Source organism: Brassica rapa, chromosome A03 (assembly GCF_000309985.2).
Source record: "Brassica rapa cultivar Chiifu-401-42 chromosome A03, CAAS_Brap_v3.01, whole genome shotgun sequence".
Taxonomy (NCBI): Eukaryota; Viridiplantae; Streptophyta; class Magnoliopsida; order Brassicales; family Brassicaceae; genus Brassica; species Brassica rapa.
This window is the reverse complement of record NC_024797.2, coordinates 917,455-928,490: the sequence shown is the minus strand read 5'-3', so window position 1 is coordinate 928,490 and position 11,036 is coordinate 917,455. Positions and strand designations below refer to the sequence as shown.

At 39.8% G+C, this 11,036-nt stretch overlaps 3 protein-coding genes across 8 annotated transcripts; 1 reads left to right on the top strand and 2 right to left on the bottom strand.

The window, feature by feature from the left end:
* Positions 1 to 1,494: 1,494 nt before the first annotated feature.
* LOC103855622 (ribosomal RNA-processing protein 14) lies at positions 1,495 to 3,362 on the bottom strand. Of its 3 annotated transcripts, none has more exons than XM_033289191.1 (3): positions 3,181 to 3,362; positions 2,880 to 2,929; positions 1,495 to 2,777 (listed from the first exon to the last, which is right to left on the bottom strand). In XM_033289191.1, exons 2-3 carry the CDS (start codon positions 2,901 to 2,903, stop codon positions 1,743 to 1,745), a joined length of 1,059 nt encoding a protein of 352 aa, XP_033145082.1. In that variant the 5' UTR covers positions 2,904 to 2,929; positions 3,181 to 3,362; the 3' UTR covers positions 1,495 to 1,742. The 3 variants fall into 3 exon arrangements, with proteins under 3 accessions (XP_033145082.1, XP_033145083.1, XP_009130876.1); XM_009132628.3 differs by having other exon boundaries at positions 1,508 to 2,777; positions 2,880 to 2,926; positions 3,181 to 3,297; XM_033289192.1 differs by lacking the exon at positions 2,880 to 2,929 and having other exon boundaries at positions 3,181 to 3,295.
* Positions 3,363 to 3,399: 37 nt separating this feature from the next.
* LOC103855619 (uncharacterized aarF domain-containing protein kinase At5g05200, chloroplastic) lies at positions 3,400 to 6,405 on the top strand. 2 transcript variants are annotated; one of them, XM_018657717.2, is made up of 11 exons: positions 3,400 to 3,585; positions 3,662 to 3,776; positions 3,903 to 4,045; positions 4,127 to 4,240; positions 4,422 to 4,610; positions 4,691 to 4,846; positions 4,918 to 5,183; positions 5,281 to 5,354; positions 5,500 to 5,678; positions 5,806 to 5,922; positions 6,083 to 6,405. In XM_018657717.2, exons 1-11 carry the CDS (start codon positions 3,532 to 3,534, stop codon positions 6,263 to 6,265), a joined length of 1,590 nt encoding a protein of 529 aa, XP_018513233.2. In that variant the 5' UTR covers positions 3,400 to 3,531; the 3' UTR covers positions 6,266 to 6,405. The 2 variants fall into 2 exon arrangements, with proteins under 2 accessions (XP_018513233.2, XP_009130873.3); XM_009132625.3 differs by having other exon boundaries at positions 5,281 to 5,378.
* Positions 6,314 to 10,867, bottom strand: LOC103855621 (protein ENHANCED DISEASE RESISTANCE 4). 3 transcript variants are annotated; one of them, XM_009132626.3, is made up of 3 exons: positions 8,983 to 10,867; positions 8,666 to 8,874; positions 6,314 to 8,494 (listed from the first exon to the last, which is right to left on the bottom strand). In XM_009132626.3, the coding sequence occupies exons 2-3, from the start codon at positions 8,784 to 8,786 to the stop codon at positions 6,564 to 6,566; spliced, it is 2,052 nt and encodes a 683-aa protein (XP_009130874.2). In that variant the 5' UTR covers positions 8,787 to 8,874; positions 8,983 to 10,867; the 3' UTR covers positions 6,314 to 6,563. The 3 variants fall into 3 exon arrangements, with proteins under 3 accessions (XP_009130874.2, XP_009130875.2, XP_018513232.2); XM_009132627.3 differs by having other exon boundaries at positions 8,666 to 8,865; XM_018657716.2 differs by having other exon boundaries at positions 8,666 to 10,867.
* Between the last annotated feature and the right edge of the window lie 169 nt (positions 10,868 to 11,036).

The window sequence follows — 11,036 nt, the reverse complement described above, 5'->3', positions numbered from 1 at the left end:
TATAATTTTGTTTACATATATATATATATATATGTATATATAAATCATGTATAATAAAAAAATTTAAATTTTTTATAATTTTTTATAAGTTTCCAGTAATAAACTATGTATAATAAAAGGTTTAATAGTTTTTTTTTAAAACGTTTATAAAACCTTTTGTAAATATATAAATGAAAACATTAAAAATAGAAATGATTTGAAAAGATTTTTGATGTATTAATTTTTTTTTAGGTCCGAGGATGTACCCCGCCCCGCAGCCCGTCTTCGACGTAGTTCGGTGAGCAGTTCCCGTGCATCGGGATCGTCTCACGAACAAAGCTCAGTTCCCGCATATATTCCCGCTACAGAAGAAGGTCAACGCCGAGATAATGCAGAAGCTAGATCGTTTGATGTCTTCGAGTTCTTAGTTTTTTTCTGCTTTTTAAAATTTTCTGAATGTTTTTTTTCTATTTCGGTTTGTATGAATTTTTAACTTTCTGAATGTTTTTTTTCTATTTCGGTTTGTATGAATTTAAATTCTATAATATTATTAGTTTTAAATTTCAGATTTTATTTATTTATTAATTAATTTTTAATATAAAAAAATATATAAAAATGCAAAATTAATTCGTATTTAAAATTGATATATTCCGACGAATTGAGGGCGTCGGATTATACCGACGAACGAAGTCCTCGGAAAATACCGACGGAGAAGGTTCCTCGGAAAATTCCGACGAACAATAGTCCGTCGGTATTTTCCAAGGACTCGGTTCGTCGATATAGTTCGAGGAACGTGCTCCGTCGGTATATAGTTTTTCCGATGAACTCTGGTCTCGTGTGTCCGCATCGGAATATCGTCGGAAGTTCGTCAGAATGACGTTTCTCCGTATTCGTCAGAAAGTCGTCGGAAGGTCTGACGAAATTCCGACGAATCCTTTTTTTCCGACGAAATTATACCGACGGACTGGTTCGTCAGAAATTCGTCAGAATCGGTCTATTCCGAAAATTCTGACGATTTCGACCATCAGAATCCCCCTGTTTTCTTGTAGTGATTATACAATCGATATAAACAAATATTGAAGCAACGCTGTATATATAATTTGATATAGGCCCAATTATTCAAAATCCCATAAACGTGGAGCTCATCTAAAATCGTTGAAGGAAATGATGATGATGCATGAGTCTGTGATAAGTGATAACAATCGCTGACTCCAGCACGTCAAAAAATACATGCACATGGTATGTCGTAACCTTTTGTAAATAAAATAAAGTAATGAGGGTTTATAGCAATGGGCTCCACATAACACGAAAGTTCCATTTTAAATGTCCCGAACCACACTATTCCGTCCACTAATTCTAGCTAGAACTCGCACCTCAAGATCATTTTTTTTGGAACTCAATTTGATTCAGTTTAGTTCAGTATCTACAAATGTTGATTACGGATTTAAACACCAATTACTAAAACTAATATTGAGATTTTATAGCTTGTAAGTATCTTGCATTCATATCTGCTCATTTATGTGATAAGTTTGTCTATAAACTGCAAATTCTATTTCAAAACCTGTTAAGATCATTAACTAGAAACACGCAGTGTAGAAAATCCAACATCTGACAAGTCTACAAACTGTAAAACAAAACGAGCTAAAAGAGATAAGAGATATTGCTAGGGACATGATATTTCAGATGTGTAAACCCTCTTCACAGCCTCCTTTTGAGATGATCACATCTTGGAACACAAAGGGCATATCAAAGAATTTTCAGTTTCACTTTCCACCTTCATTCACAAACCCTTCTTTGCGGCCTTCAAAGCCAGGACGAAGAAGCTTCTTCTCCCTCTTTGCGATCTTCCTCAGCTTGTTCTGTTCAATCCTCTCCGCAATGTTCCCTGATCTCTTCTGCTGCTTCTCCACTCTAACCTTCTGTTGCCCTTCAACTCTCTCCTTCCACTTCTCCGCGTTCTTCTCGTGCCTCTTCTTCTCCTTGTGGATGCTCTGCTTCAGGAGCTTTGGGTCGTCATGAACCTTGATACCAGCTGCTCTGCTTGTAGCCGCCTGCCACGAGTGCTTCTTTGCAATCACTTCGCCCTTTTCTGGATCCTTCTTTGCTGCCTCTAACTTCAAAGCTCTTTCAAGCTCTCTCGACTTGGAAACCCTCCGTTTCTTTTTATCCTTTCCGTGCTCCTCGTCGTCATCGATCTTGACGTAACCGTACGTAAGATCCTTAGCAGCCTCTTCCACATCCAGCTTACCCTTCCCTTTATCTTCTGCCTTACTCTCATCCACAGAACTTGACTCCCTCTTTCTCTTATTAGGCACAATCTTCTTCCTCTTTTCGTGGCTTCTTGGTCTATCTGAACCTCCACGACCACCTTTAAGCTCATCAATCTTACGGTGTAGACGCTGCCTCAGCTCCTCGTAAGTAACAGAATCAGTCCTACGCTTCTTCTTATGATCAGTTTCCTCCTCCTCACTGTCATCATCATCATCATCTGCAACCACATGACTCAACTTCTTCTCCTTCTCTATCTTCTGTTTCAGCAAATCAAGAGTCGTCAAGCCAGACTTCTCAGGATCCAACCGATCCCTCCTCGCTTTCTTCAGATTCTCCGTAGTTTTCCTCTTGGCTCTAGCCTTCTGAGCCTTGCTAAGACCAGGAAACCACTTCTTCTCCGTCTCATCAGGTAAGTAGAATCTCGCAGGGATGAGCTCTATCAGCTTATCGAAAAACTCAGCATGCTGATGAGCAGCCACACAACTAACATCCGATTCAGAATCAACTTTCTCCTTCTTCTTAGCCATCTAATAACAATTTGCCAAAACCAAATCACAATCAACTAAAAAAAAATCACAGATAATAAACTAAAGAGTCATACTCAAATTCAGAAGGTAATCAAGACTTACATCAGTACCACGAGATTTAGTCATTCCTCTCTAACCTCAAGAACAAGCTGCAGCAAAATAAAACTATTAATCATTGTGAAAGAATCAATCAAGCGTAGCTATAGCTAAGCTAGTAAAGATACATCATCATCATCATCATCATCATCATCACTATCATCAAACGAACCCCTAAATCCGAATTGATAGTATAAGTTTCATAAAACTCCTCGTCTTAAGTTCTAAACGATTCAATTGAACAACAAGAACAAATCCAAATGGAAAAGGATCCGAGTTTACGGAAGAAAACAAAGGAAAAACTCACCGGTAGCGACGATGGCGAAGCAACGGCGATTGAGAAGAAGAAGAAGAAGAAGAAGATTAGGGTTCGAATGGTTTTGTTATTTTCTCGATTTGAATAAGGGTGTTTATGTAAATGCGGTATCGTTCAGCGTTCTTAACAACGGTTCGGTTTAAGAGGATTGAAATTAAACTAAACCGGAGATCGAATCGAACCGGGAGGAAACTAACTAACTTAGCTTAAACCGGAGATCGAATCCACGTGGATTGTTCCTCCTTCACTCCCCTCTTGTATTAACAAAACGGTGTCGTCTCTTCGTCCCCTGCTTGATCGGAGTTTTCTAGACTTCTTCTCTGCTTCAGTCTCCGGCAAGCGATGGCGGTCTCAGCTTTCCGTGGCGCGCGGTTACCATTTCTTCACCAATCTCAGGTATAATTTCTCTCCTCAGCTAATATATTTCCTTTGTCTGATCAAAATTGGCAAACGCTGAATCTCGTTTTTGAAGCTTCCCGTCGCGAGAGGAAGTTCTAAGAAGATGATCGGAGGAAGAAAGTCGAAGTCTTTTGCCATCTCGGCGCAGTATTCGCAAACGCAGGACCTTTTCACTTCTCGTCTTCAAAGTAGAGAACTTTCCTTCCTTTTTTTTGTAAACTCAATCTAAGACTGTGTAGTGTTATGATGAAATGAACCTTCAAAGTACAGTTTATTGATGCCACGTGCTTGCTCACGTGGCCCTTTTGATGCAGGCCGGATTGAGAACTTGCCGAAGCTGGTGGAGGATATAGTTCAGACTTCGATTAACACAGGTCCACGTGGTGTGTTGCGCCTTGTACAAGGGGTCCAGGCCTTTGTTGGGGTTGGAGGAGAGTGGCTGAATGATATCTCTAAGGTAACTGTTTCTTCTTATGTGAGTAAGGCACTCGACACTTCCTGTGAGCTTAAATTTGCTTCTTCTGGTGACTCTCTGCAGTTGACAAGTGTGTCTGGTGGATTACCGACTGAAATGCAGCTTGGTCTACTGTCTCCTCTGTATTTGAGGAAACTCTTTGAACGCATGGGAGCTACTTACATTAAGCTCGGCCAGGTAATTCTTGTCTCTTAAATGTAGACTGTGTTGTATCCTTTGATGATGTCGTTAGTCTCTAGACACATGTGAACTGCTTGTCTAAAGTAAGCGTAAGTTGTATTATACTGTTCTTTGTCAATTGATACTTGTTCTATCCAATTTAACAATATCCTTCTTTTAATGTCCTTTGAATTCGTAGTTTATAGCATCTGCGCCAACTTTGTTCCCACCAGAATACGTCGAGGAGTTTCAGAACTGCTTCGACAAAGCTCCTCCAGTACCGTTTGAAGATATTCGTAAAATTTTACAAGAGGAGCTTGGGAGACCCATAGAAAGCGTATACGAATATGTTGACCCTACACCACTTGCATCAGCCTCAATAGCACAAGTATGCTCTTCTTCTTCTTCTGGTTGTTTAACGAAATGTATTAGTACTCTTCTCCTGCTTAAAGAAATCATCATGACCAGGTCCATGGTGCAAGGCTTCGAGGCTCCCAAGAGGATGTAGTGATTAAGATCCTGAAGCCTGGGATAGAAGATTTCTTAGTGGCTGACCTGAACTTCATCTACGTTGTTGCCCGTATATTTGAGTTCCTTAGTCCTGAGTTCAGCCGTACTTCACTGGTATGCTCTCAAGTAGCTGTAGAGAATCCCTTCTCCTCTGTCTTAATCTACAGTTGCTGTCCTATTGGTAGGTTGGTATTGTCAAGGACATTCGTGAGTCAATGCTGGAAGAAGTAGATTTCAACAAGGAGGCTCAGAACATTGAATCATTTAAAAGATATCTTGAATCCATGGGGTTGTCAGGACAAGCCACTGCTCCAAGAGTGTATAAGCACTGCAGCAGCCGGCGGGTTCTTACAATGGAGAGGCTATATGGAGTCCCTCTTACTGATCTAGATTCCATAAGATCGCTCGTTTCCAGTCCTGAAAACAGCCTTATTACAGCTCTTAATGTGTGGTAAGATCTTTGAAATTCACTATTGAAAATAATATTTGTCCTCCTCCTTTAAAAGTAGCGGTTAGTGAATTGATCTTCATGTGAATGTAACATGCAGGTTTGGAAGTTTACTTTCTTGTGAAAGTTTCCATGCTGATGTACATGCAGGGAACTTATGGCTGTTGCGTGATGGCCGGATTGGGTTTCTTGATTTTGGTAAATCTTAGTTCCTCTTTTCCATCTATTAATGCATGATTGGCAGATTTTTTCATGAACACTCTTCCCTGTTAATTAGTAGTTTTTGGTGTATATTAGTAAGTGTCCACACTGTTTTCAGGCATTGTTGGTCGGATATCACCCAAAACATGGGATGCTATGGAAGTATTTTTAGCGTCCATTGCAACTGAAGAATATGAATCCATGGCCTCAGCTTTGATTCAAATGGGAGCCACAAATAGAGATGTTGATGCCAAAGCTTTTGCAAGAGACTTGGAAAAGATGTTCTCTTCTATCCAGGCAAGCTGGCCTACTCTTTCACAATTTTGGAGTAAAGGGCTAAGCTAAAGATTTTCCCTCTTTAGCCAGCTACATCTGTTGATAAGTACCACCAATCTTATGGGGAGTAGTGAATCTCTTCTTGCAGGAATTAGATACAGAGATAGTAGTGGCTACAGCTCGCGGACCAAACTCAGACAGAACTGCTGTTGCTGCTAACGTAGTTGTGGACGAGAGACAGATGAATGCTCTTTTCCTCGACCTGGTAAGCACTAACTAGACGTAGTTGTTTAAGAATTTTGATTATGATATTAAAGTTGCTAGCATTCAGAAGTTGCATTGATGGATGGAAGTTTAACCAAGTTGGTTTTGTGCTTTGAGCATTGCATTTGCATTTGGGCTAAAGTGTTCTTTCTTTTGTGTAGGTGAGGGTTAGCGAATCATATGGGCTGAAGTTCCCGAGAGAGTTTGCACTTCTAATGAAGCAACTTCTGTATTTCGATCGGTACACGAGACTATTAGCTCCAAACCTGAACATGCTGCAGGATCAGCGAATCTCTGTCGTGTCCAACAGGAGGATGAATCGATACAAGGACAGCTTCAACTAAGTTCATACTCATATACTCCACTTACAAGTGGTAAAGTAGATTGATAAAAACTAGGAATAATGCTGAATTCAATATTGTTACAAACATATGCTAGATGACTGTATATACAACATATATCTTTTGTGTATAATTTTGCACAAGTGTTGTGGTTTTCTCTAACCTTAAAACAGAAGTGCAGAAACAAATCTTTTTTACCTATAAACATGTGAGACAAAGAATGATAAAACGAATGGCAAAACTATCGATCTAGAAAAATGCAATAGCTTCTCGTTGCTTGATCAGAAGAAGCAGAGAGATCTTACACAGAAGGAGGACGCTGAGAAGCTTTAAAGACTTGGCTTACAGTAGAATATCCCATTAGCCGATGAAGCGGTGAGCCTCTAGCCACAGGTATCTCCTCTTCCTCTTCCTCTTCCTGAGCAGCAGAGGAGCTCGGGTTTTCGGGATTGCTACTCCTGTTAGCGTTTATGTCATGTGTTACTGCAGGAACTAAATGAGTTCTGGACTGAAGCGAGAATCTGAGAACAGTGGTGCAAGTGCCGCATCTGAGGAGATGATACTTCCTCTTGAAAATGAGAAAGTCTACAGGAAGCTGTAGGTTTGCTGAGCAGCTGTAACAGCTAACGAAAGGGGCCCCACCGGCCGTTGGACGGATATGACGCTTGGCCACAGGCTGTTGTCGACGAAGACGGGCCTCATGTCTAGTACGCTGATGATCCTCAGCATCAGAGACTATCTCATGGCTCCATCTCGGATAATACTCAGGTTGTTGTTCCATTAGTCTCTGTGGACTCGCGGAGTATGAGCTGTAAGAGCTATACATCTGACTTGAATACCAACCGGGATGGTTCGTCATCTCTCCTGAGAACCTACTCCCTTGTCCCCGTTCTCTTGCCCTTGTGTTGTTGTTGTGATACATATGGTCAACACCCTCGTATGGAGGAGGCATTTGAAGCGAGTGTGCACGGGAATAGCGATCAAACACATCGTGTGATGGATATGAAGAAGGGCTTAGACGTGCGTATGGTTCTCTCGGATATAAAGGCACGTCTGGTCGAAGTTGTTCTGAGACGTGTCTCCTCCCTTGTCTTCCAAGACGTCCTCCTGGCCCCTCAAGTTGCAGAGACTTGTACTGATGCCGTTCCTTGTGTGTGGTAGTCCCACTTGGCCTCTTGTCAGAGAAAGTAGATGAGGAACTTCCACCTTGCTCCTTGAAAGTTTGAGGGTATCTTATGTTCTGAAGAGCATTCCATTGTTGGTTTTCTTCTTGGTCTTCTCTTTCGTCGGAGGAAGACTTGCTCCCATCATATGCAGAAGAAGTCTTGTTTGCAGGAAGATCATCTGTTGAGTCCCTGTGAGGTTGAAAAAGATGATCTTCTTGGTCTTGTTGCTCCTCTTCAATTGGAGAAGCATCAGGAGAGATTTCAGCTTCAAGCTTGTGGAAAGCATCACTAGACGAATCACTAGTTCTTCTTGCTTCCATCACAGGATCATCATTCAAGCTTCCTGAGCTAGTCCCAGCCACGGATTTCATATCAGACTTCAACCTGCTGGAGTTGTCTTCTTCTTCATTCTTGTCAGAATCACCAAGTGAGAGTTCGCGCAGTTGGATTTCATTCCTCTCCTCTCCTTGAGATAACTCTAAGCCATCAAGCTGCTTCTCAGTGGACTCCATGGATCCATCCTGATCCTTCTCATCTTCTTGGCCTGAGGGTGAAGCAAGAACCGTGTCCTGCCCTGAGCTGCTGGACACATTGTTGGTTTCAGGCTCGCTTGGCGGCTCACTGGCTTGACCCCCCTCTGCTTCTCCTGCACTTGTTGCAGTGTTTAGATGCTCACTGGCTTGCGCCCCTTCTGCTTCTCCTTCACTTGGTGCAGCGTTTGGAGACTCACTGGCTTGTACCCCTTCTGCTTCTCCTCCACTTGTTGCAGTGTTTAGATGCTCACTGGCTTGAGCCCCTTCTGCTTCTCCTGCACTTGGTGCAGCGTTTGGAGACTCACTGGCTTGAACCCCTTCTGCTTCTCCTCCACTTGTTGCAGCGTTTGGAGACTCACTGGCTTGATCCCTCTCTGCTTCTCCTGCACTTGGTGGAGTGCTTGGAAGCTCACTAGCTTGAGCCCCTTTTGTTTCTCCTGCACTTGGTGCAGTGTTTGAAGACTCACTTGCTTGAGCCCTCTCTGCTTCTCCTGCACTTGGTGCAGTTTTTGGAGCAGTGCTCCGTCTTTTGGCTGAACCAAAGAAGCAAACAAACAAGTTCAATAACAGAGAGACATCATGACAAGAAAAGAAAACAGAACTACACAACTGGTTTGAGCTCAGCATTAAAATTCAAGATAACATTAATGTTTAGGCGAAATCAAAATGGTAAAGTTAAAGACTTTATAATAAAAAAAAATGACCTTGGAGAATGGCTGAGCAACCACCGCATTGATAAACAGGAACATCTTCGTCTTCCTGTAGAATCTTTAAGCACTTGGGGCATTTCACCAACCGAACTCTCTGCCCGGACTTGCTCGCCATTGGTTAGTACCAAAGCTGATGACTTTATCCCAATCTTCTGAATCAAAAGATCGAGACTTTGAGAAAGTTCTTCAAGTATCTACAGAAACTTGGAGCGAAGACCAAAAGAAGAGGAAGGTCAACACGGAATGATCAAGAGGAGAAAGGGAAAAAAAAGAAGTTTAATTTCAATGGGGGTTTAATAATGGTAACAAACCGGGTCTGAGAGCTGGTTACGGATCCGGGTCGGGATGGAGAGAAAGCAAAGATTACATCATTCAAGGATCCATAAGATCTTGTCACAGGAATCCATGAGGAATCAAGAACTTAAGCTCTTATAAGTTGAGAGATTGTGAAAGAAGAAAGACAAGAAGATTCAGATTATATAGAGAGAGAGGCCTAGAGAGAGAAGAATCTCATGTCGTGGGGACGAAGTAGAAAGAAGAGAAACAGTGACAAAAGGCCAAATCTTTGGACAGGTTTTTTTACTATGTTTCTCTTCTGAGAAAAGTCTCTATTTTTCCGTGTCAATAAAAGTTTTTTCATTTTCTTAATAATACTTTTTGGGTAATTTTATTACATTATTAACGACCTGTCTGGACATTATATTAACCAATTTTATTTTGAAAAATATTAAGGTTAATGGTCGGCAGCAGACTCGGTATTATCGTTTTGTGCTGCTGTCTATTTACCTTTCCAGATTATCGTTTTGGCTTTGTGATTCCGAAGAAGAAGTCAAACCTTTGGTTGTGGAGTCCTCCTATAGAGGTGACTTCTACATTTGTTTTCTCTGCCTAGTCCAATGACTATGTGGATACGGTTCTCAAATCAAATCAAGTTCATTTATCATTCAAGTCTTCTCAACTTCATATATGTATCGAGTCTTCTATATTTGGGACCACTACTATTTTCTTGTAGATGTTATTGAACTTCAAGGCATGAACAAGAACCTATTTTATTTTAAAAGTCAAATTAATTTTTCAAATGTATAATTATATTACTTGAGAGCCACTTCTCATTCTAAAATCACTTTTGATTTTTTTTGTCAAACTATCCATACAATAAGATCAAGTTTTAGCTGCTAAAAAACTGGAAAAACTGGTTCCAAAAACCACCTCTATCTAATCCGGTATGAGCTACATGCATGATGTTTCGATTCTTAGCTTCTTTTGCAAAAAGAACTTTCACGAATCTTCGATTTATTTGTTAGTGATCAAGAAGTTTTGAATCCCTAATTATAAGTGTAAGTCTCAATTAACATTTGATTTATTTGTTAGTTATCAAAACTATTTGTCTTTGCTACATTTATATCTCCAATAGATAAGCATAAGTTCAAAGCAAGAAGAATTACCGTTTACATCTGACAACACAAAGCAATTTACTTATATCCAAACACGTCTTAGCTATATTTGCGTACAAAACCTTAATTAAGAAATCACTAAAAGTGAAATTTAAAGGGCATGCATGCCCTTTTTCAAGAAAAAAAGAAATTTAAAGGGCATATGTGAACCTTTTCTTTTTAGCTATCTTTAAATGATTATCTGTTGTTTCTAACTAATAAAGTTCGTCGCCAGCAGTCTTGCTAAGTCATTTCACACATGCAAACACATTTACAACCTAATACCCATAATAATAAACTAATAGTAATATATAGTGTAAATAGTATAAATTATATATATAACTTTATTTGCATGGGGATGCATAATTACGCACTCAAGCATGTGTGTTTACACAATAACACAATGAGAAAATGAGACGCAATGGACTCTCTCAAAGTTGAAGTTTCGAAATTTTCATTTATCTTCTCTTTAATTAGTTAGAAACAAAGTCATGCAGATCATGACCAATCTTGAAATGATATGGTCTGATATTATTATACTATTTAAAGAAATAAAATAATAAATGATTTGACCAAGCACAAACTTGTAACACGAAATAGAATTGGAATAAGCATATTATAAAAAAACAGACTCGTTCAAATCATATTAATTCTTGGTTCAATTTTTGTTTAGTTTCTATCATTCATATTTTAGTCGAAGATGCAGTGTTCATTCAAATACCTTTTGGCAAAACATATAATAAATCAGTAGTGAATTTCAAAAAATATAATAAATCATATAATAAACATATAATAAATCAGTAGTGTCCATAGTAATTCAGTTATAAGATTCAAAAAAGCTTTTATCAGCATTTCACATTAACTCCAACTCTTATATTGGGAGAGAGTCAACCAAGTTGAGATATTGGAGGATTCGGTTTGTCTTTGGCCTT

Coding starts and splice junctions, on each gene's coding strand:
- LOC103855622 (XM_033289191.1), bottom strand. CDS start 2,903: ATGACTAAATCTCGTGGTACTGAT. Junction 2,778..2,879: donor CTAAATCTCGTGGTACTGAT/GTAAGTCTTGAT, acceptor AATTGTTATTAG/ATGGCTAAGAAGAAGGAGAA.
- LOC103855621 (XM_018657716.2), bottom strand. CDS start 8,786: ATGGCGAGCAAGTCCGGGCAGAGAGTTCGGTTGGTGAAATGCCCCAAG. Junction 8,495..8,665: donor TTGCTCAGCCATTCTCCAAG/GTCATTTTTTTT, acceptor TCTTTGGTTCAG/CCAAAAGACGGAGCACTGCT.
- LOC103855619 (XM_009132625.3), top strand. CDS start 3,532: ATGGCGGTCTCAGCTTTCCGTGGCGCGCGGTTACCATTTCTTCACCAA. Junction 4,046..4,126: donor GGCTGAATGATATCTCTAAG/GTAACTGTTTCT, acceptor GACTCTCTGCAG/TTGACAAGTGTGTCTGGTGG. Junction 5,184..5,280: donor ATTACAGCTCTTAATGTGTG/GTAAGATCTTTG, acceptor TGTAACATGCAG/GTTTGGAAGTTTACTTTCTT.